The sequence below is a fragment of the Gobius niger genome (genome assembly GCF_951799975.1).
Source record: "Gobius niger genome assembly, chromosome: 8".
In the NCBI taxonomy this organism is placed as follows: domain Eukaryota; kingdom Metazoa; phylum Chordata; class Actinopteri; order Gobiiformes; family Gobiidae; genus Gobius; species Gobius niger.
The window spans coordinates 37914603-37938781 of NC_136859.1; the positions used below are offsets into that span (position 1 = coordinate 37914603).

Genomic DNA, 24179 nt, shown 5'->3' on the forward strand with positions numbered 1-24179 from the left:
CACTTTTGGGAAGAAGACTTCTAGTGGTTTTCTTTTAAAAATGTCACTCTGCCATAAGGCACTTATATGGAAAGTAGGTATCAATATCAAAAACCATGTTGCCAAAGGCCGACTTAATAGTGATTGGTCTTTGGCAACATGTTTCTTGTTTTCGCTTGGAAACAACATTAAACATGGTTAAAATCCTTTAAAGGTGACCCACAAAAGTCCTTTCGAGACACAAATGAGACAAATCAAGGTTTATTTTCCTTTTTTACAGCAGATAAGCATATTTCTTTTTTCTTCACATCCTCATTGTGCTATTTCCTGCTCACTAAAATCAGGGTTAGTAAAAAGGGTTAGTGCTACGTCAGCTCCTCGTCACATCATTGCTTTGTTAGTTGTTGTGTAGTACAGGCAGGCGGTGAAGTGCTTTGGTCCGGGCTGCTCAGAGGTATAAGGCTGTAGTATAAAGGCACTAAACAGAGATAAGCACTAGTGCCACGGGTCTAAAGAAACAAAGACAGTGCTAACAGGCAATTACAAAGGCACATAGGAATATTAAAAGTCATTCATGCAAAAGAAGTCACAACTTCCTCGTTAGCACCATACATTCATGTTGTTTTCAAAGCTTCATTCATGAGGTAAAACAAAGGTGATTGTTGATTTACTTGTTAAAGTGTGTGTACAGTCAGTGGAAGCTCCTCAGGTCGTCTTGCTCTTGATGCTGAAGAGTTGGGACGCACACTGCAGTACCCAGAACAGCAGAGAGAGGGAGACAAAGGCCTGCACACAGAGCAGAGGAGGAGGTTACAGTCCATGACACAGTGGAGCCGAGGCAGAGGTAAAAAAAACAGTTGTATTTTTGTAACTGTCAATACATGTATTCAAGTCACAGGAAAAGTATTGGATACAGATGTAGGGCCGGCTTTTGTCACGATCTGATACGTATAGTGATACAGTAAACATGATAAGTAATATGTTTCCCGTAACCTCTTAATCCCCGCCTTCACCGAGCGCACTTTCTCCAGTTCAGCTTTACCCAAATCCATTAGGTCACAGCCTCTAGGCCAGTGTAGCACCTCATTTGAAAGCTAAGACCTACAAAACTCATCTAAATGGATCTTTCTCCTCATGCTGTCGTCACTTTTTTGACATTGTTTTTCCCCATCGCTTTTTTGATGGATTTTTGTCACAATTTCCATCTCTTTTTGTCACGTTTTTGTCGCTCTTTTGTTGCGTTTTCATCCTTGTTTTGGTCTCTTTTTTACTGCTATTTTGACACTTTTTTCAAGAAGCTTTTAGATTTGGGTAAATGTGCCTACAGTTTATAAACCAAGGTCCATTTGACATTTATTGAGGAGTGTCACATGTCATAAGTCTAGGAGACAGCGCGATTATTTGGTTGTTCCCAAAGGATAAAGGTGACAAAACAGTGGGAGAACGGGACGAACCAATACAAACGTCACTGGACTAAAGTGAAGGGAAAAGAAGTGAGCTGCTGCAGCAGACAGGACCGGCCCATGAGAGGGTGGAGGTGCAGATCAGCTGATGTGCTGCATCAGGGGGTGGAGGCTCGGAAATAAAGACACACAAAATGTATCAAAGTGCTGTGTAACTGTTACTGGAAAACAAAGGAGTGCCTCCAAACACAAGTATTGAAAGTACTGCGATACTTGATGAAGTATCGCAATAGATCTTTTGTTCAACTTTGTGAACATATATATTGCATTTTTGGACATGATCCCAAAAATGATTTCATTTTTATGTCAGAATCACCTGGATTAACCTATTGTACATGTTGTTGGTGGTGGGGGAAACATGCAAACTTCTTTATCATCACATTTGGATGTTTATCTCAAAATCCTGCTCTTCAACCACAACCGTTTGATGGAGATATCTTTATCTAAATCCATGTGTAATGACGTTGGATTCACACAATCCTAATGAAAAGTCCACAGCAGCGAGTGAGGACGCTGGCCCCTGACACTCTCCGGGGCCCGGTCAGAGCGGTCAGAGCTATCCTGGGAGGGGCCCCACCGCCAAAAACAGTCCCGCATCGTAAACTGCATCCTCTGCACACAACTGGGCCAGAGCAGAGAGGGAGAGTGCTTTAAGAGCCATATATGTATGTGTGTGCAAGAGGAACCATCGCTGAGTGGACAGGACCACCAGGACCACCAGGATCACCAGGACCACCAGGATCACCAGGATCACCAGCACCACCAGGACCACCAGCACCACCAGGACCACCAGGATCACCAGGACCACCAGGATCACCAGGACCACCAGGACCACCAGGATCACCAGCACCACCAGCACCACCAGGATCACCAGGATCACCAGGACCACCAGGATCACCAGGACCACCAGGACCACCAGGACCACCAGCACCACCAGGATCACCAGGACCACCAGGATCACCAGGACCACCAGGACCACCAGGATCACCAGGATCACCAGGATCACCAGGACCACCAGCACCACCAGCACCACCAGGATCACCAGGACCACCAGCACCACCAGCACCACCAGGATCACCAGGACCACCAGGATCACCAGGATCACCAGCACCACCAGGATCACCAGGACCACCAGGACCACCAGGATCACCAGGACCACCAGGACCACCAGGACCACCAGGATCACCAGGACCACCAGGATCACCAGGATCACCAGGATCACCAGGACCAGTGGGTCTGAGCTCCACTTCAGGCCAAACTGGAACTCAAGATTAGGTTCATCTTACACTTTGTTGGTCACAAAACATTGGTCTAAAACAGCCGACACTAAACGTAAAGTTTCCCCTTTAAGAAAGACAGAGAGAAGAAAGTATGTTCTGTGAGTTTGTGTGGCTGTAATTAAGTAGAGAAATACGTTCTCTACATTTGACCCATCCTCAATGTCACTGAGCAGCCAGTGTAGGGGACCCATCTCCAGATGTGGAGCCAGGCCGATGGTCACAATCACCTTGCTATTATGCATGTTTTTAGTGGGAGGGGAAACCGGAGGAAACCCACGCAGAAACTGAGGGAACAAACTCCACAGAAAGTTGGGAATCGAACCCAGGACTCTGCAGCTGTAAAGCACGAGCGCTAGCCGCTGTGCCATCGTGGCGCCCAGTGAAGCTATGATGAGTGCTTTCACTCTGCGATGAGAGGATTAAGCTTGGCCAGAGAAGGAGAGGTGAGGAAAGGACCTCAGGAGGAGCTGCCGCCGCCGCACTGTCAGGAGCAGCTTCAAAGATGACTCAAAGATGTGCGAATGGGTGGAAACACCGCGCCAGGTCTGTTTTTGTGTGAGAACAACATTATTGTTGCGTTTACATATAAGCTTTGCAATAACCCAGTTACACGCCTGACCGACAGAGGGCGCTAGGACCATGAGAGAGTGGTACAAGTGCAGAGTGAGACAGAATGCAAAGTACTGATACCATGCTCCTGATATCTCCGCAGTAAAATGTTATGACGACTTACTAAGCTTCTTATTTCTTCTACACCACCAACATAACAAATTGGCGACGAGGATGAGCGCATCTGTACCGTGCCCACCGTCTTTTCTACAACATGTTGGTGAGCCGCCTATACCGTTTGCTACATGGCGGAGGATGTTCGAGAATTACATGCTAGTCATCAATGCTACAGGAGATGCGTGGCCAGATGGTCTACACTGCCTTGGACCAGAGGGACACTTTACCGGACCAAGGTGATTCTATGGATTCTGCAATGGCTGCGCTGGAGAAGTCAACGTCGTAGCATGCAGACACACTTTCAGACAACGTGTTCAACGCTCGGACGAGACAGCAACACGGTACGTAGCCGCGCTGAGGGAACTGGCTGCATCATGTGCATTTAGAACAATGGAGGGAGAGACGCGATCAACTCATTTCTAATACATACCTCAGTGCAGTGCGTGATAAACTGCTTCTGGAGGATAACCTGACTTTAGACAAAGCCGTAACAGTTGCTACACAAGTGGAGGCAGCAGTCAAAAATGCTACACTGCTGACCGCTAACAGACACGTTCCTTCTGCGCCAATACAGGCCGTCGGAGCGTCCCACTCAACTTTTCATGGCAGGAGAGACACCAGCCCCGCCAAGACTTATGCACATCAGCGTACCAAGCACGTTTCCAATGCCAATAAACAACGCAGATGCTTCAGATGTGGATCTAACAAACCCCTGGCTAGTGACAGAACCTGCCCCGCGGCGTCAGTACAATGCAATTCTTGCGGGAAAAAAGGTCATTTCGCCAAGGTATGCAGATCAAGTGCCAAACCAGTGAATGAAATACAAGACGTTGTGGTGCCAGAACTTGCTATTCTCCGTGTTGACGATGTTAAACTAGCTGCAGCAGCCTTTGATAAACTAACCTGCACAGTAAATACTGAAGCACCAAAAGGAAATGGAATAGTGGATACCGGAGCTGCTGTGTCCATGCTTCCAGAGTCCATATACAGAAAATATTTTGGACACTGCACACTCGAAGAGCCAAAAGCTAGGCTTGTTACTTACTCCAAAGGTCACCTACCTGTACTTGGCTGTCTCCGTGCAGAAACTACAACTACTGAACAAGCCAGTAAAGTGCCAGCAACTTTCTACATTGTGGAAGCTGGATCTCCTCTGTTGGGCTTGGATCTGATTAAAGCCCTGGGGATCAGCATCATTGATGGCAAAGTGATCCTCAACACAGACTTTACAAACACGCCACCTGCTGGCGAGCCCGAAGGTACAGTGCACAACATTGACTCTACTCCAGCTCAAACACTCGGATGTGTCAAAGGATTCATTCACAAAGTACAAGTCAACAATGCAGTGCATCCAGTGCGCCAAAAACTACGACGTCTACCACTCATTTTGCAAACTTCGTGAAAGAGAGAGGAATTAAGCACATTCGAACAAGCGTGTACCATCCTCAAGCCAATGGGAGTGTTGAGAGGTTCAAAGACTGTATCCAAGGAGCACAGGCTGTGCAAAAGCCATGGAAGCCAACAGTAACTGCCATGCTCCAAAGCTACAGAGCCACTCCCCATGCTACGACTAACGAGTCTCCATTCCAGCTTCTCAGGGGAAGACCTATGAGAACCAAGCTCCACATTCTGCCGCAACGCGACGACAACGGACAAGGTGCGCATACGGAAGCCTTTTCATGTTGGCAAAGGAGAGAGGCAGTACACTGATCCTGTGAACATTCAACAACAAACCGGATACAGCACCTTCATCTTAAGTGACGGAAAAAGGTAGAATGCAACACGTCTTTCTCTTTGCCCTGGAAGAGCAGAGGAACCACCATCTCAGGCTAGCACTGCTGTGTCAGAGGCTGTTCCAAACAGGGCCACCCCACAAAGAGCGCACAAACCACCAGCATGGACTAAAGACTTTGTAATGAAATAACAACAAAGATTAAGATAACACAAAAGAAAGAAATACAGTTCAAACGTTCTTTAAACAGGAATATAACATGTTCATTATTAGTTAAGATGTAAGATTGTTATTCCAGCTGCTCACTTTCAGTTTATCTATACTCATGCAAAGAGTGACATATTTTAGTTAAGATAAATGTATAGCAGCTAATTACTAAAGATGGGTATGTAAGAAAACTACCTTAAATTCACATAATCTATAATGAGAATATTACACTTACTTTTCCACACTAGTTCTATAATAGGAGATGTTGCCTTTTATGAGTAACAGGGGAGATGTTGTGTTTACATATAAGCTTTGCAATAACCCAGTTACACGCCTGACCGACAGAGGGCGCTAGGACCATGACAGAGTGGTACAAGTGCAGAGTGAGACAGAATGCAATGTACTGAAGGGATGCTGATACCATGCTCCTGATATCTCCGCAGTAAAATGTTATGACGACTTACTAAGCTTCTTATTTCTTCTACACCACCAACATAACAAATATGTCAGACTTAACAAATACCAAACTCACCCTCACGAGTAGTTTTTCAGGAAATCACTAAAGCAGCACTTCCTGGTCTTTCCCACGTGCGTTCATTCACAAATACTGACTTGTTTGGTATCCACGTGTTGCACAAAAGGCTGTGACGGAGATGACGCTGTAATCCAAATATGGTCATTTCCTTCATGGGAGACAGCAGCAATGTCAAAAACCTTTAGGTCCGTTTTCATTCCACAAACACATGGACATCTCCACTCGCTCCTGCAGACTCCAAACCTTCCAGGCTTGAGCTGAACAATACTTTAAAGAGGGTCGTCACACACCGCCATTCATCGGCGACGGCAGAACACGAATCATACTGAAGTGAGCTCCGTGTGGAACATGGGAAACAGATCCATGTGCGAGACATTATCCTGGGGAAGGAAGAGGTCGATGGTGCACAAATAAGCAGCGGTCGGTCAGCACAAAGTGGACATCACGCCTCTCACTGGGCCTGAGCGCGGCCGGGCGTATCAACATGTGGTTACACGCACACTGCACAGGGTTTTACACTTCCTCAAACACTTCTGGTACTTTAACTGGCTTCTGTAACTGACCCAGAATTGTACTCAACTATATTTCGAAGGCTTCTTCAGAAAGAGATTTCAATTCAATATCGAATTCCTAACCTGGTTTGTTGGTTTTGAACCACAAAAAACAAGGCACAACTTGATTATTTCAGTCTTACCTTACATAATGGTTTAAAAAGTGCAATAAAGAGTTGATGCTGATTTTGATCAGGTTTGTACTCAAGCGAAATCAAAGCCAATGGAACAAGGTTTGGCATGTAGGTGAAAAGGGATTTTTTAAATGTAGAGATTCAAACTTTTGCTGTGGATTACTGACATACATATGAGAAAAACATGTATGCAAGCCTAACCCCAAACTAACCCATTTTATGTTTTTATAGAAAAATGCCCTCAATTATTGGTGACATAATGTAAATAACAGACAGAGGCAGGTTTAAACGTATGTCTATCACTTTGTGACACATCAACGACAAAGACTTTTACAGAGTGGATGGATTTTGTTTAGTTTTAAATGAGACGTCCCACCTGCATGTTCTGCCTGTGTCTGTGTAGATTCCTTCCGGTTTCCCATACCACTAAAAACATGTACAATACGCCAGAATGACAGATGCAAATAAGCCCACATTTCGCCTTGTCTCAATCAGACGAGGAATTAGATTTAATAATGCCTTGCACTTGTATTGCGCTTTACAAGTTTGTATTACCAAGTTCCTCAAAGCGCTACTCTGTAGTCATTATTCATTCACTCCATACTTGGTGGTGGTAAGCTGCTGTTGTAGCCACAGCTGCCCTGCTGTAGTGGGTGGTGGTGGCCGATGGCACAAACACTGCATTCACCCAGGTTTCCCAAACGGTCTCCATCCAAGTACCAGCCAGACCCTTCCTGCTTCTGAGATGTGACGGGATCAGGCAGAGCAAAGGCAGTATGGTCATGTATGGAAATATATATTGTTCAGTTCAAGACTGTCTGAAGACTGTAGGAACTACTTCTGTGCAGATGTTCTGGCCACAATAGCCTTTGAAATGACAATTTCACAAATAACTCTATGGAGAAACATTGAATCAGTGCAATAATTGAACATAAGGGTTTTGGTTGTTTCCAGGTGAAGGTTTGTGTGATAAAAGACCAAACTGGCTCCAAACCTGAAATTGAACAGTTTGGGCTGCAGTATCTCCCGGGTAGTGTTTACCAAAATGCTTCATAAATACAAAGCCAGTCTCCGTGCTGTTTCAGGGTAAAGCAACACGGCCACGCTAAACCACTGTGTATCCTCCCCACATCTGATTAAACCCTGCCCTCATCCTGGATTATCACACTCATCTCCTCATGTTTGGACGTGTAAACAAAGCGGGATCACCCAGTCCGCCGCCCGCCGTGACTCACACAACACCAGCTCCACAGCTGTTCAAATCTCAGCCATCACTGGAAACCGCTGCAGTGTTGGCACGGCGGGTCCGGCCTCGGTCCAAGTGCCCGATTACCGTTTATTTGACTAAAGGCGGTTCACAGGAACATCTGCAGTGAAATCAGATCACCGCGTTAAAGACACAAACAACAGGCTGCAGTAATAACTCCAGGAGGAGGGAAAACATGGAGAGGGCGAGCCGAGAGAGGGCGAGCCGAGAGAGGGCGAGCCGAGAGAGGGCGAGCCGAGAGAGGGCGAGCCGAGAGAGGGCGAGCCGAGAGAGGGCGAGCCGAGAGAGGGCGAGCCGAGAGAGGGCGAGCCGAGAGAGGGCGAGCCGAGAGAGGGCGTTCCGAGAGGGCGAGTCAAGAGAGGGCGAGTCGAGAGAGGGCGAGCCGAGAGAGGGCACATCGAGAGAGGGCGAGCCGAGAGAGGGCGAGCCGAGAGAGGACGAGCTGAGAGGGCGAGCTGAGAGAGCGAGCTGAGAGAGGACGAGCCGAGAGAGGGCGAGCCGAGAGAGGGCGAGCCGAGAGAGGGCGAGCCGAGAGAGGACGAGCTGAGAGGGCGAGCTGAGAGAGCGAGCCGAGAGAGGGCGAGCCGAGAGAGGGCGAGCCGAGAGAGGGCGAGTCGAGAGAGGACGAGCTGAGAGGGCGAGCTGAGAGAGCGAGCTGAGAGAGGACGAGCCGAGAGAGGGCGAGCCGAGAGAGGGCGAGCCGAGAGAGGGCGTTCCGAGAGGGCGAGTCAAGAGAGGGCACATCGAGAGAGGGCGAGCCGAGAGAGGGCGAGCCGAGAGAGGACGAGCTGAGAGGGCGAGCTGAGAGAGGACGAGCCGAGAGAGGGCGAGCCGAGAGAGGGCGTTCCGAGAGGGCGAGTCAAGAGAGGGCACATCGAGAGAGGGCGAGCCGAGAGAGGGCGAGCCGAGAGAGGACGAGCTGAGAGGGCGAGCTGAGAGAGGACGAGCCGAGAGAGGGCGAGCCGAGAGAGGGCGAGCCGAGAGAGGGCGAGCCGAGAGAGGGCGAGCCGAGAGAGGGCGTTCCGAGAGGGCGAGTCAAGAGAGGGCACATCGAGAGAGGGCGAGCCGAGAGAGGGCGAGCCGAGAGAGGACGAGCTGAGAGAGGGCGTTCCGAGAGGGCGAGTCAAGAGAGGGCACATCGAGAGAGGGCGAGCCGAGAGAGGGCGAGCCGAGAGAGGGCGAGCCGAGAGAGGGCGAGCCGAGAGAGGGCGTTCCGAGAGGGCGAGTCAAGAGAGGGCACATCGAGAGAGGGCGAGCCGAGAGAGGGCGAGCCGAGAGAGGACGAGCTGAGAGAGGGCGTTCCGAGAGGGCGAGTCAAGAGAGGGCACATCGAGAGAGGGCGAGCCGAGAGAGGGCGAGCCGAGAGAGGACGAGCTGAGAGAGCGAGCTGAGAGAGGACGAGCCGAGAGAGGGCGAGCCGAGAGAGGGCGAGCCGAGAGAGGGCGAGCCGAGAGAGGGCGAGCCGAGAGAGGGCGAGTCGAGAGAGGACGAGCTGAGAGGGCGAGCTGAGAGAGCGAGCTGAGAGAGGACGAGCCGAGAGAGGGCGAGCCGAGAGAGGGCGAGCCGAGAGAGGGCGAGTCGAGAGAGGACGAGCTGAGAGGGCGAGTCGAGAGAGGACGAGCTGAGAGGGCGAGCTGAGAGAGGACGAGCCGAGAGAGGGCGAGCCGAGAGAGGGCGAGCCGAGAGAGGGCGAGTCGAGAGAGGACGAGCTGAGAGGGCGAGTCGAGAGAGGACGAGCTGAGAGGGCGAGCCGAGAGAGGGCGAGCCGAGAGAGGGCGAGCCGAGAGAGGGCGAGCCGAGAGAGTGCGGGCCAAGAGAGGGCACTTGGGGAGGGCGAGTCGAGAGCGGGCATTCCGAGAGGGTGGGTCAAGAGAGGGCACGTCGAGAGAGGGCGCTCCGAGAGAGCGAGTCGAGAGAGTGCAGGCAAGAGAGGGCACTTGGGGAGGGCGAGTCGAGAGAGGGCATTCCGAGAGGGCAAGTCGAGAGAGGACGAGCCGAGAGAGGACGAGCCGAGAGAGGGCGCTCTGAGAGAGGGCGCTCTGAGAGAGGGTACTCTGAGAGAGGCCACTCAGAGAGAGGGCGAGCGGAGAAACAGTGAGCCGAGAGAGGGCGCACACACACAGGGACCTAAATGTAAAAAGCAAAGTTACTGACTTTCTCAATTCAAAAGGTCTTTCTAACCGGATATTTATGTAGTATTAACCATAATATGCCATTACAGCAATCAATATGTAAAGGCTCAAGGACACAGATCATCTGTCTGAATTTGGAGCAACATAACCACCTCTACTACATCATAAAGACACAAGTGAAACAGAAACAGCGCCTGAAAAGACAATGTGGTAAACTGATGAAAACACGGACACAATAATGAATGCACAGGAATACAAACACAAAAAAAAACAAAAAATGTTTTAAAGGGGATTTGATCATGTCATGAGGCTGGACAGACAGGTACTGCGCACTCAAACCCACACATATTGAAATAATATCTGGGAGGTTTGCCTTAAGTGTCAGAGAAAGGCTGGCGAGTAAAACTATTCCACCGTCACCAAAGCACAAGCAAGGAATTGGGGAACAATGAATGCATTCACAAATTAGTGCTACACAGCAAGAGCAGGTCTTTCCAGAATCGCGCCGCGAGCGTCTGATTGCAAGCCTTTCAAGCGACCAAATAGAAGTGGAAGTGCGATTCGTTTAATTAGGTGTGTTTGTACCTTTAGGCAGAGTATATTCAACATCAGGCAGTGAATTTAGTATCCTCCTGTCCCGTTCGTTTCTTAATCACTTGGCGTATAGACAAAAAAAGCATCTAGAAATGTGTCTGGAGGGTAAGGCGAGAGGCTGTTGATTGCGTAGCTGTGGGGAGAAAATCAGCGAGATAATAAAAACTTTGGTCCCATATTTCCCTTTCCCTTCAGAGAGAATAATCGGAACTGTTTTCCAATTGTACATGTGTGACTATTTGAGCGTGTTCTGTGTGAAAGCTCTGCAGGAAACCCAGGCTGAAGCGGAATAACGTGTTGACAGCCAGAGACGCTGTAAAGACACAATACAGATTTATACATTAGCATTGTGCATGGCTTTTATCATCTGCCTCCAAAGACGTGTCAGCTCTGGAAAATGATGACTTCAGTTTGGTTTGGCGAAGAGTAGTCAAAACTCTACTCAACTGCAGGAGATCTTTTGTTTGTCAAAAGGCTACGCTCGGGGTGCAGGCCAAAGTCACCCACGGCTTTTCTGTATCTGATCTATTCATGACAGTCTGCCCCATTGGTTGCATTGTGACTCTCCATGTTTACTTCTGTGTAAGTAGGTCAGATCAAGAAGCATTTACGGCGAGACACAGCAGGTGAAAATATAGATTTTTCTCACAGTGGTCAGATTTCCACAACAGTCATCTTTCCTGCACTTATTCATTCACAAATACTGCCATGTTTGGTATCCACGTGTGCTGCTAAAGGCCAACGGGGTGAAGCTGTAAATAATCCAAATATGGTCATTTCCTTTGTGAGAAACAGCAGGCACTAAAGAGGGGAGAAATATACACATGCATATGCAAACTTTAGGGGCGAGTCCTAAAAGTTATGTTTTCATCCCACTTTTTTAACAACATCTCCACTTTACTTGCTCCTACAGACTCCATACTTTACAGGCTTAGACTGAACAATGTTTTGAGGGATTTTTCAATATCTAATTCCTGCCTGATTTATTGAGCTTTGAATCATCCATTTAAACCTGGGTCTACCCATTATTTAGATTTTGTCACTGAAAATGGCAATTTTATGCTTAAAATATCCTATTTTTGTATGAGAACAAAGTGACAGAAAATGTGCAATACCATTTTTCCTCATATTTAAATGTACAGCAAAAGGTTCAAATGTATTTCTCTAAATTATTATAATTTTTTTCACCATTCACTTGGGAATGAAAAGCTCTTCTCTGTGGTCCTCATGGAGCTGTAACACCAGCCCCAGGTGGCCAGAGGGCACAACAGGGAAATACGCAAAGTCTTTCACTGTTGTTGTAACTGTAACAAATGCAACATGAAACAGACGTCCTTCTGAGGCTCCTGATTAAAGTTTGCAAACTTTGTGTAGCCTAGAGAGCGAACTCTGCACAGTCCAGGCAGGACCAGAATTCAGCCTCTAAGCGCACAGGCCAGGGGCCAATCAGAGGAGGGAGCTCAGATAAATCATTTTCCCCCAAAATCTTTTCCCATTTTTCACACATTTCTTGACACTGGAGTTGAACCTGATACTGTAAATTTGCAGATCTTCCACACATTATTGTTCTGTTTTCTGGTTCTAGACGTTTAGGTATCAGAAAGAGGATCGTTCAGGTATCGGTATCGAAAACCAAGTAAAAGCAACGGAATGAAAAAAAAAGGTACCAGACATCGACGGGAAATATTTGGTGAACATATGACTCTCTCCTCTAGCTTTGTCAGTTCCAGTGAGTGACAGATGGATTAACCAGAGAAACGTGTGCTCCGTCCACGTCAGAACAAACATGGCACTCACTAGGGCTGTAGTCAGGATGATTACTACATCGCTCAATAAATGACAGATACATTTATTTCAAACTCTACATTTATCGTCTGTACATGTATTTGCATTTCTTGTCACATTTTGGAAAACTGTAATTATTTCTTTTACAACCCTAAGTAGGTTGTAGTTCATGTTTATAGAGGGATATTTTAAGATTGCCCTCTTAACCCCCACCTTTTCTCCAGTTCGGCTTTACCCAAGACTAAACGTTTCTCGACTGGAGCTTAAGCCAGTGTCCCGCCTCATTTGAATATATAGTTCTATACTATAGGCTCATATAGTTAGACCCTAATATCACTCAAAAATGCCCTGCTCACATCTATAAAACAATTTCTGCGCTGAAAATATGTAAATTACTGACAACATAATCTTTTGGACACGTTTTGACAGTTAGCGAGTAGCTCTAAACGCTAATGTCCTGGAAATATCCCTGACAAAACCCATCCTTATTTAAAGATTCCTGAGCGTGGAATTATGGAAAGTTGTGACATCATCTAAAGCTCCCGGGAGCAGGAGCGCAACGGAAACCTGCTCCCGGGGAGAGAATAGCGAGGAGTAAAGTGTGAAATATAATCAGGGCGAGTGCAGGGGAGCGCGCATGTCAAAGTCACAGCGCTTATTTACGTTGCCAGTGTGTGTGCCAGGTGAAGCTACGGAAAACTGAAGAGCAGTAGGCATTTGGGACTTCAGTGGTGAGTTGCGCTTATGGGAGTAGCTTTGAAGGAATGGTGCTGCTGAGAGACGGGACAATCCTATTTTCTGCAGTTGTTCATGATCTCAGAGGCAGATACAGCTCTACAGGAGAGGAACACTTTTTGCATGAACTCCAAAAAAGGAGAAAAGGAAATTGAGAACTGTTGTACCTGATCATTTTTCGGTAGATTGTAGAATATTATCGCTGAAAGTCCTTTGTACGGACAGCGCTCACATGGTTTTGGCTATTGTCTGCCATGAAGTCAGCCATAATGTCAAAATGATCTGCATTCTGACAGTTACGTTAGCTCACACCAAAGCTTCAATTTCAAACTATACAGACCGCCACTTTGGTATGGCATTGTAGCCTTTATTGATATCATTCAAAGAATATTATTTTCTCAACTCTTAGCTCTACATTGCATCCAGACTGTTTGTGGCTACTGTTTCTTGTAGTTGGTTTATTTGGTGAGGACAGTGCGTGTTAATGGACTCCATCCATCGTCCTCCATACGCACTCTCATTCATCCCAGCCTATTGTACCAGTTTTCAGTGGCAGGGGAAACCGGAGTACCCAGACATGAGGAGAACATGCAAACTCCACAGAAAGGCCCCATCCAGGTGGGAATCGAACCCGGTACTTGTAGCTGTGAAGCACAAGTACTGCACTGCCGTGCCTTGTACCTTCCTCCTTCAGCAGCAGCAGTCTTTGAGCGGATAACGCCGCAGGAGTCGGAGTGTGAGCAGGTGCTTTTTTATGAGCTCTGTTTAACACAGTGTGACCTGAGCAGCTGCAAGGTCTGTGTTAGAGCAACAGGATAATTACTGCGACACATTCAGCATGTTACAGTGCGCCTTCAGGCAAACAGGGCCCACACACACTGCATGATAGAGCTGTGGTCTCATGTTTACTGCACCCACAATGGCACCAAGCTACTTCTGCCTTGAACACACGTGTGTAACTACACAACACTGAAGAGTTAGTAGTCAAGATGATATTCCAACATAATTACAGTTATCTAAGGCAAGGCAACTTCATTTATACCGTGCATTCCGTACACAAGGCAACTCATTCTAAATGTTTGCAAATTCTGTTCGTGTTCAGAACAAAGAGTCAGAAGGCAGAAGTCTGACTTCCTGGTCCAAGCACACCTCCTCCAGCTGATCTGGGACCCCGAGGCGACACCAGGCCAGCTCGGAGACATAGTCTCTCCAGTGTGTCCAGGGTCTGGGCCTCCTCCCAATAGGACATGCCTGGAACACCTCCCCAGGGAGGGACCAGGAGGCATCTGAAACAGATGCGCCACCTCAGCTGCTCCTTTCAACATGAAGGAGCAGCGACTCTAGTCCGAGCTCCTCCCCTATCTCTAAGGCTGCGCGCAGCCACCCTATGAACAAAACTCAACTTGGCCGCCTGTATCCAGGATCTTGTCCTTTCGGTCATTACCCAGATCTCATGACCATAGGTCGAGGCGGGAACGTAGATCGATCAATATATCGAGAGCTTTGTTTCAACTCAGCTCCCTCTTCACCACGACAGACCGATACAGCGACCGCATCACTGCTGACGCCGCCCGTCTGTCCATCTCACGCTCCATCCGTCCCTCACTCAGAACAAGACCCCGAGATACTTGAACTCCTCCACTTGAGGTAAGGACTCCCCACCGACCTGAAGAGGGGAAGCACCTTTTTCCGGTGGAGAACCATGGCCTGGGATTTGGAGGGAGAGGCCATTCCATGATAAATTTGATACATTTCTATACAAATAGAATAATGTCAACTTTATTACAGTAAAACTACCAAAGAAGTGCCTTGAGTCACCCCGGACCCCCGTCTCCAGCCTGGTGTGTCCCAGTCTCAGTCCGTCAGAGCGAGCAGGTCTGCAGCTTTACAAGGCGACTCCACAGAGCCCCCTATAAAACCCGGGAGCTTTAAGTGCCGCCGTAGATCACACCAACCACCTGCTTTCTGTACTCCTGCCCCCAACGTACACCCCTCGCCCGCGCCTCACCACAATTAAATGTGAATTCCCCCTCCACATTTCCATGCCATTCCTAATTGAAACTTCAAAAACACGCCTCCCCGCAACAAAGGAGCGCTGGGCCGGGGCACGTGACGGCATCAAAGCAGCGCGGGCCGGGTCGGAGTGTCACGCGGGAAAGTGAGAGGCGTTTGGGGCGGGCCACACCTGCACCGTGACTTTTACCCCACGCCTGATGTGGTTCCATTTGGAAAAGAAAGAGACTAATGACTGGCTTTAAGGAGACGTCTGCATTAAACAGAGCTGTCAAAGTGACACGGGCCTGCAGCGTGAGCGGCATAAATCACTCTCCTGGACACTATCAGCAGTGAGCAGAGGCCAGGGGGGGGCCACGGCTTTAACTGTGCAGCTTATGAAAGAAATGCACGGTACTGGGTCTAATTTTGGACCAAATTTTGTAAGGAGTTTCTCAGTTGTTCTGGTGTGGCAGTGGAAACTCGAAGTGTCATTAATACTACTTTTGGGTGCAGTTTGTTGTGCAGGCATTTCTTTTGTCTGATCATTTCTATCTTGGTGTTGAAATTGTAGCTTTGGAAACTGCCTTGACCCAAAAATGACCAGCCGCAACTCTTATCTTATCACAGAAATATTACAGTTTGAGTCATTGTTAGCCGGGAAAGTCCCACTGAGATGGAAGGGAGTGCAGGTGCCTGAGGGGATTCCAATCAAGCTTTATTCCCTGCTTAATGAATACAGTCGCAATTTAAACGCCGTTTAAACAGAATACAACTTCTGTCAAAAGAGCCTAATTTATCATTCAAATATGAAACTATACACACACATATAATAGCCTTTGTTTCTTGAATTGATGAAGAACAGGAATAAGGGGAATTGTCAATTACACTAATATTGGTGAAAATCGTATTAATTCCGACCCCTACTAATTTTTTATTTTTTTTTATTTTTTGATAGAAATGCATTTGAGGAGTTAGTTATAGACTTGTGGGGCTTCCAGCATAAAAAAAAAGTTGGGAACCAGTGGATTATAGCATTGATGATTATAAAGCCGAGGCCGTAAAGGTTAAGAGGCTTTATTTGTCTTTATACAATAACTGTGTGACAGAATTTGTCCTCTGACACTGGGGCGCCCGTAAGGATGGGTGACCACATAGTGCGGCGCCCTGGGACCCATCTCCTGACACGGAGTCTGCATGTTTTGGGGGAAACGACAGCACCCGGAAGAAACCCGTCCAGCAACGGTGAGAACATGCAGACTCCACACAGAATGGCCTTCCTGCATCTTCTGCAATTCAGCTTTACTCAAATCTAAAAGACTTTTTTGTTGCGTTGTGGCTGCATTTTTGTCACATTTTTGTCTGGTTTCTGTCGTTTTTTTTTTGTCTTTGTCATGTTTTTATTGTGTTGTTGTAGCGTCTCCGGCATGTTTTTGTTGCTCTTTTGTTGCATTTTAATCACTTTTTAGTCGGGTTTTTTCATCGTATTTCCGTCCTCATTTTTGTTGCTTTTTTTGGTCCTGTTTCCGTCACGTTTTTTTTTTCTTCACAATTTTTTTCATGTTATTGTAGCTTTTCCGACACATTTTTGTTTGCACTTTGGTTGCATTTTTCATCCTCGTTGCTATTTGTATGAGTTTTTTTCAAGAGGCTTTCAGAGTGAGGTTAGGCCAAACTAGAGAAAATGTACTCGGTTCAGGTGGGGGTTTTTACAATGTAAAAACACAGGCAAGACAGAACTTATTATGGAAGGCCTGTCTGAATAAGTGAGTCTGTAAATAGTGGCAGGTCAGTGAAGACTCTGAATCGCTGCTCCCACATGCACAGAGCATAGACCTGTTCCTTTCTGTCAATGACATGAGGCTCAAACCATGTCACAAGTCAATCTCCATTTTTTGATTAGTATTGTGCTTTATTTCTTCTCCGCCTACATCTGGTCATTATCGACACACACACACACAGTATGAAATGATAATTCAGTTGTTGCAGTTCCAGTTGTGCACCTGAACGGCACAGATGTGGAATATTGGTCGATAAAAGCCTCTCTCTGGTGCTGCTCCCCTCAGCCGGACTGAGTTAGCAGCAGACGGAGGTAATGGCTTCCAGAAGGAAAGGGTGCAGGCAGGGGTTCACACCGGCCGGGACAGGGGGGGTGTCGGGGCGGGGGGGCGAGGAGAGAGGGGAGGGGGTCAGCGGAGAACCAGAGCCAGAGGAACACCAATTTTACGGTCAATTGGGCCGAGCATCTGGACTCACAGCGCCGCAGAGCCGGACTTATCGCCCAGCCGCCTCACGTCAGACGCTCTGCAGACCACACGGGGGTCAGAGACGCCCGAGCAGAGGACGGAGTGAGGCTGTGGGCTTTGAAAGACTTTGTTAAATAAAGGAGGAGCTGTATGCCATTACAAACAGTTATGTTGGAAAAATCTGAATCTCACAGCGAGAAAAGGGATTCTTATTTTGCACTTTCACAGACACAAGGATAGTAGCCTCATCTGGGAATCGAACCCAGGGTATTCTTGCCATAAGGCAAAAGCACTAATTAAGCCGCCACACACACTATAGGGCATTCAGACCGAATGCAACAGTAATGTCAAGCACGTCATGGCGATGAGTAAACAAGCAGCAACCTCCCTCTCTCTCGGTGCAGCTGTGAACTGTATTTGTAGTTGTTGTTCCACATTGTTTAACTGGACACTTTACATCATTGCTTTTTTTTAAGCGGTTCAGTGTTTTTTTTACAGTGGAGAGTCCGTACTGGCTGTGAAGGACCCAGGTTTTTAAAATGAAACAAGCAGCTAGCTTATGAGCTAAAGATATTTGAGACCCACAAATTTCTTCTTCGGAAACACTGAAGAGGCACCAAGAGCCCCCACACCTGCAGCAGTGGAGGCGTCACAAGAGGAGCTACAGGAAACAAAAGAGGGACAAACAAGCAGAAGATGAAACGCAGGAGGAAGAGGAAGGAGGAGCAGCTGACCAGTGCAGGACACCACGCTCGCATTTCAGAGGTGAAGGCAGCACTCCGGTTTGTTGGTCAGGTTGGTCCACAGCAGCTCAGGACTAACCCAACAACTGAATGCAAATGTGTTGTACAATGACAATACAATGTACAATGACAAATAAAGCACTTACTTAAAAACGAAAAAGCACACACTCTTGTGAGTTGAAAATGAATCAATTCTTCCAGTTGCAGTGAGGGGTCTTTCACTTTGATATACTGTACTGTACTTTTACTAAAACAAATAGTAAAACAAGTAAATGGTCTCTATTTAAACAGTGCTGTTCACCTGCATTAGGCAGAGACAGAGTAACTCATGCAAAAGAGAAAAAGCTCCAGCACATCTCACTCTGTTGGACATTTATTGCTGCGACTTTCCTTTGTTGTTCCATGGTCAGATTGACTTTTTTTTTCTTCTTTTTTTCACCTACATTTGGCTGAAAGCGATGAACCATCATGGACTCTCAGAATCACAGGTGCTTTATTTGTCATTGTACAACCGTACAACGAAATTGTGTTGAGGTGTTGGGTTCGTCCTGAGCCGCTGTGACCCAGTGCATCTCCATTGTGGGCCAACCTCACCAACATGTTTTGGAGGTCGGGGAAACCATAGCACACAACTCTCTCCTCGTTTTCCTGTAGCGAGGAAGAAGTAATGTGTAGTCCTCAAATGTCTTTAGCTAATAAGCTAGCTGTTTGTTGACTTGGGGAAGTGTCAAGGACAACAACAACCTGCTACAGGAACCAGGCTTCTGTTTACTACATGAGCCTTCATGACTTTCTCCCATTACATCAGTTTGTAAAATGTGTCTGACCTCTGTGGGCACGGCCAGCGCGGGCAGCAGTGGTGTCAGGAGGTGATATCTCTGCATGGTCACCGTGATGATACAGCGCAGCATCTCCAGGAGTCCCGCTGTGGGTCTGATCAGGAGAGACACAACCAGAACACCGCTTTATGTCATGGATTAGAAGTCTTTGTGGTGCTTTAACCAAACTGTCAAAACAATTCCTCAAATGTGAATGGAAAAAACCCACTTCAGCCTCATGATTTAGTGTACCTCTGTTCAATGATGAAGCCCAGGGCGGTGAGAGTGAGCAGGATGTAGCAGGTCATACCCAGGACAGTCATCTGGGACAGCATCTGCACACACACGTCAGCGCGTGGGGTTATGAGAGAACACCATACCTTCAAAATGATGAGCTTAAAGCTAATCGTCACGGCAGCGGAGTGGGAAAGCAGGCCCCGACCACAGGCCTGTTCCACTGTTTACTCTGAAAAGCCTTTCAAACACTGAGGAGCTGTGGCGCACGCCGCAGCAGCATTTAACACCACGCAATCTATTACACAGCACAGACAAGGCTGCCTTACTCATGAGGGTGAACTGGGATCTATGGCTCTTGGCTTCACCACAGTTTGGGGCGTAGCTGCTGCAAGGGATGAAAGACGCTATTTGTCCAACACAAGATTATATTTAAGACATAGTGCTCTATCTGTGTAGGCTCTCAGTCATACAAGAGTTGTCCATCTTCAATGAGGTTCTTGAGTCGTCTTCTGTACTCTGTAGTTGAAATGTAGAACGTTTCGCCTCTCACCCAAAAGGCCTCCTCAGCAAACTCATTTTTCAGCTCAGTCCACTCACACACTGACATCTGAGTTTCACCCAGAGTTAGGTAGTTAAGTCATACAGTAGAACTACAAAGACTTATAAGTACACAGTTGTTTACCTACAGATGAAAGTAGCTGTTAAGAGAGGGGAGGGACTGAGCCAACTAAACTCCTCCCTGTGGTCTATATCTAATCTGTGGGCTGAGCTGACCAGTTTCCCTGTAGCCCACAGGGAAATGTCCAGACTGTCCTAATTAGCCAATACACTACTGGTTCAGTGTGACAGGCTCGACACACAGAGGCCACGTGTCTTCTTTTTAATTCAATTCTTATAGAACACTTACTCTCCTCTGGCCAAGCGAAAGGCCATATTCGTGCATTTGAAATGTTTGCGTTTGTTCATGTTGATATTCACCTTCCACTCTCCCAGAATGGAGGCAAACTCACTATCTATGGGTTTCTAGACCTGTCTGGGGTTTTTTGTGCTCTTGAGCATTGTTAGGCAGGACAGCCTCAGCTCCCTTAACTTCCTCAGCCTCCTCTGTTCCTTCCACATCCTCAACTCACAACTGCTGCCATTTGCTAATTCTCTTTTTTCTGGTAGCCATTCATCATCACTGCCACTAACATCATCCTGACTAGAATCAGATGGTATTTGCTGAACTACCCTGTATAGCCTGTGCTAGCATGCTCTGCACCTGACTTCTACTAAACACAAGGACAAGGATAAAAAGGTTACTGCAGATGAAGTATTTTCAAAAAACAAACAAAGTTGCAGCAGGACTTAATTAAATATGCTTCTGGAGCGGACAATGGTCCACCTGTGTTAATTCAGCGAACGGATGTTTTTTACCATTAACGTGCTGCATTTATGATTTAAAAGTGAAGGGCCGGCACAATAAGCTTTAGCCTCTGCCTGCGCCTGCTCATTTATTGTGTTCATTGCTTGACTTGTATGTTTTGAATGTTTTGAATCATTTGTAAATGGCCAAACCGAAATAAACCCAAACTATAAACTGTAGTCAAAAGATAGCTTGCGATGCATGATGTCTAATTGAGTGGACACATGATTAATCACAATTTCCTCAAAACGCAAAATCAATACTTGGGTGTTTTAACAATCATATAACACCTTAATAATTTCTTCTTCTTCTTTTTCTTTACCTGCTGGGGTCTCCTAAAATATGAGGAATGGACAGACATTCCTCCCCTGCAATGCACACCTGCTCTTCTGTCGGTCATCTTGTTTTTGAGATTTGCACTTCCTAAGCTGACCAGTGGGTGGCAGTGAATGGGAAGACAGTCCACTGTGGTGACTGATGCGCAGCTGTGATATTAAGACTTGTTCATATAGGAGAAAAAAACTATTGAATAGCTGTCCTCCGTAGTGACCCTTATGCAGCAAAGTAACGATTATAGAGGTGGAAAATATCCACAGGAAGACTTTTAAACATTCCTCAATAGTAAGCCTGTTCACTGGTCACTCATAAGTGGGGGCGCACCATGATGGGTGTGTAGGAGGATGTTGAGCTCAATGGAGTGCAGTGCCCAGAGGATGGGGATGACGCGCTCAAGTCATGGCACCCTCATCAGGACCCTGGCTGCACTCTGCTGAGGATACTGGAGCTTTTGGAGGCTCCTGCCAGTCCAGCCCAGAGGAAGACAGATGCCTGGACAAGCTTCTCTGCAGCTGGGAGAGTCAGACGCTGTTTGGAAATATTACTGCGGTGAAAGACAGAGTAAATTCGCCTCTATCTTGTGTGTTTACAGGGCCTTCCCTGGGCATAGGCGATTCAGGCGGCCTTCTAGGGAGCCAAGTTTGGGCCCCAATGAGGTCCATGCTCTCGCCATCTACAACATTGCAGATTTTTGGACATAACCTTGCAACAGAAAGTGACTTGTGTGGTCTTTTGTGTCGGAAACTACAGATGGAGATTTCAAGCTTTCAAACAACCCCCGCCTTCAACGCCTCCGGGGAGCCGTGGTGAAAATGTGTCAATTTACTTCAGAAATAGAGGCTCAATCTCGCTTCAAACACCAAAATGGCTGTGTGTTTAAACAGTCTGACTTTTGGGCACAAGAACAAGAAGAAGCTTAAAATCCCTACTACATTGGAAAATTCCAGGACGACGAGTGGAAAATGAATTTGAACAATGTTACTTTAAATCCAATGTTTGTACTTGAAAAGATAAAAACTTAAATGCCTGACAAAAAAAAAAGTTATGCAAGAAACTAAACGCTCCCTATGTTTAGAGAGACCATATTTTCTCTGAATGTGCAGCTGGAAAGTGGAGGTCTCCTGAGGATGTGATGGAGCTGTCGACTCATATTCATCCATTTACTAAATCAAATCCCGCTGTAGCCTATGTGGGCCCAAAAGAAAAAGTATCAGTGACCATTTATAGTCAAACCACCAACAGGAAAAACTACAGCCGTTTGTCCCTCTGACATATTCATTTTCTCATGGGATCCCCTCATCGTTTCCATAAGATCAGCATTGGGAGTTTGAGAATATTCTTTATTTCCATCTGTCAAAATGTATGTAGCTTGCTAAGTGGAAGGAGGAAGAAAGTTTATCAAAATATGAATGCAATTATAAAAGAAGACATTAAGTTAAACTTTATGGTTCTTGTGGGACCTGTTTAACCTCATTTTGTAATAATAAAACGCTAATAAAACATTATCTTCATTGTGTAGCAAAAGACTCTTTGTAATACATTTCCTCTACACTATTCAGCAGTTTGTAGAGCATTGCTTAACACTTCATTTAGCATTTACAAAAGATGTACAACCTTTTCACTTAGCATTGTTATTTCATGTATGAGCATCTAGCAGCTATAGCTACACTGTGCACCATCTATGTGTTTGGCTAAAGTTAGGAAACCAGATCCATACTAAAACTCTAGATATAGATACAGACGGCCACAAAGGGAGGGAAAACGAAGAGGAAAAATAACTACTCTTTCACGTACTACCCCATCACACCTTTAGCAAACGCTGAATTATTGGTTCATCTTCTACCAAATGAAGATACAGAGACACTGAGAGCAAAGTGGTTCAAAAGCCTGTAAATACATAAATAACGGTGAATGCTAACCATAAATCTCACGTTAGCATCATGCTACATGCCAGCAGCTAACTTCAAGTGCCTTCTTTTCTATTTCTACAGGACAATCTGTTTTTCTGAGAGGGAAACATTCATAAGGACCAGATTTTGAGTCAACTTTATTTGTATGTGCTGAATATGCTTGTAGTCCATCAGGAAACGTCTGAAAGATTGTCAAGTTGTGATTCTCATAACAAGCATGTCAGAAATTACAGAGTGCTTGTAACACATTTTCATGGTCAGGGCAATGAAAGCAATATCTATTCATGTGCTGAATGCTTAAGAAATGAATAATATCTACAAATGCTCCATTATAACGAAGTATTGTAAGTTTACTGAAGTACAGTTTCAGATGGAATGCTCTTACTTTGAGGTTAAGTGAACTCTGTGTTTTACGGCCTGAGGGACTCGCCGCTGAGAGCGAGTCACATGATCCAGGTCGTCATGGGGAAGTTGTTGTAGTCAGTGCGGCTCCAGGGGTCAGGCTTGTTAGCTCTGGTGTGGGCTAATCGCCCGGAGCAGCTGCCTGTTGTTGTTCGGTCCCCTGAGAGTTCTCTAACAGGAGCGCGGTGTAGGGACCGCAGGTGGACGGGTTTTGCTTGGGAACATATTCCAATGCTTAGTTATTTTTGTGTGTTTTTCCTCTCGCTTGGGTCCGGAGTGTTGATCCAAAGGCCACACACACTCACCTCTGGCCCGTCTGTGTGCTTTAGAGGCAGATACAGATACTGATGTTTAAAGATCAGAGGACACATTTAGCTTTTCACAATATGGGACAGTTGGGCTCACTTGTCTACATGCCCAGGTAAAAGGGGATTTCTCCACTGAGCTTATCTTAAATTCTAAAAATATGCTTTCAAGATAAGAAAGCATAGGTGAAGGTATTTATTACCACACAATTGGACAACTCTCTGTGCTTGCCACTGTTTGCGACAGCAGTATTTGGAACAAGTGGAGTTAGTCTCGAGTTATCAAGAAAATACTTCTTTACCTGTCGCAGAAAACAGTCTAAGATATGATTTAACCTTCTCAAAGGTTGTACCAACAGCAGCAGTTGCAAAGGTTTATTTTGATCACAGAGGGACAGTCTTCTGACCCACTGTCTCCTGTTACAGTGGGAGAGAGGCACAGTCTCAGCCGCATAGACTCCATTCACATGACATAACATGAGATGGTGCAACCAACCAACCAACCAACCAACCAACCAACCAACCAACCAACCAGCCCGCCCGCCCGCCCGACCGCCCGCCCGACCGACCGACCGACCGACCGACCGACCGACCGACCGCCCGACCGACCGACCGACCGACCGACCGACCGACCGACCGACCGACCGACCAACCAACCAAAATTA

At 46.7% G+C, this 24179-nt stretch overlaps 1 protein-coding gene across 1 annotated transcript in view; it reads right to left on the reverse strand.

Annotated features, from left to right (window-relative positions):
- Positions 1–261: 261 nt before the first annotated feature.
- agmo (alkylglycerol monooxygenase) overlaps positions 262–24179 on the reverse strand; it is a gene marked incomplete at its 5' end in the record, with an annotated part of 79821 nt that continues 55903 nt past the window's right edge. The window contains 4 exons of the mRNA XM_079561578.1: positions 262–474; positions 669–765; positions 18929–19034; positions 19172–19254. Of these exons, the coding sequence (XP_079417704.1) occupies positions 685–765; positions 18929–19034; positions 19172–19254 (270 nt within the window). The 3' untranslated portion in view covers positions 262–474; positions 669–684. The remainder of the gene's footprint in view (positions 475–668; positions 766–18928; positions 19035–19171; positions 19255–24179) is intronic.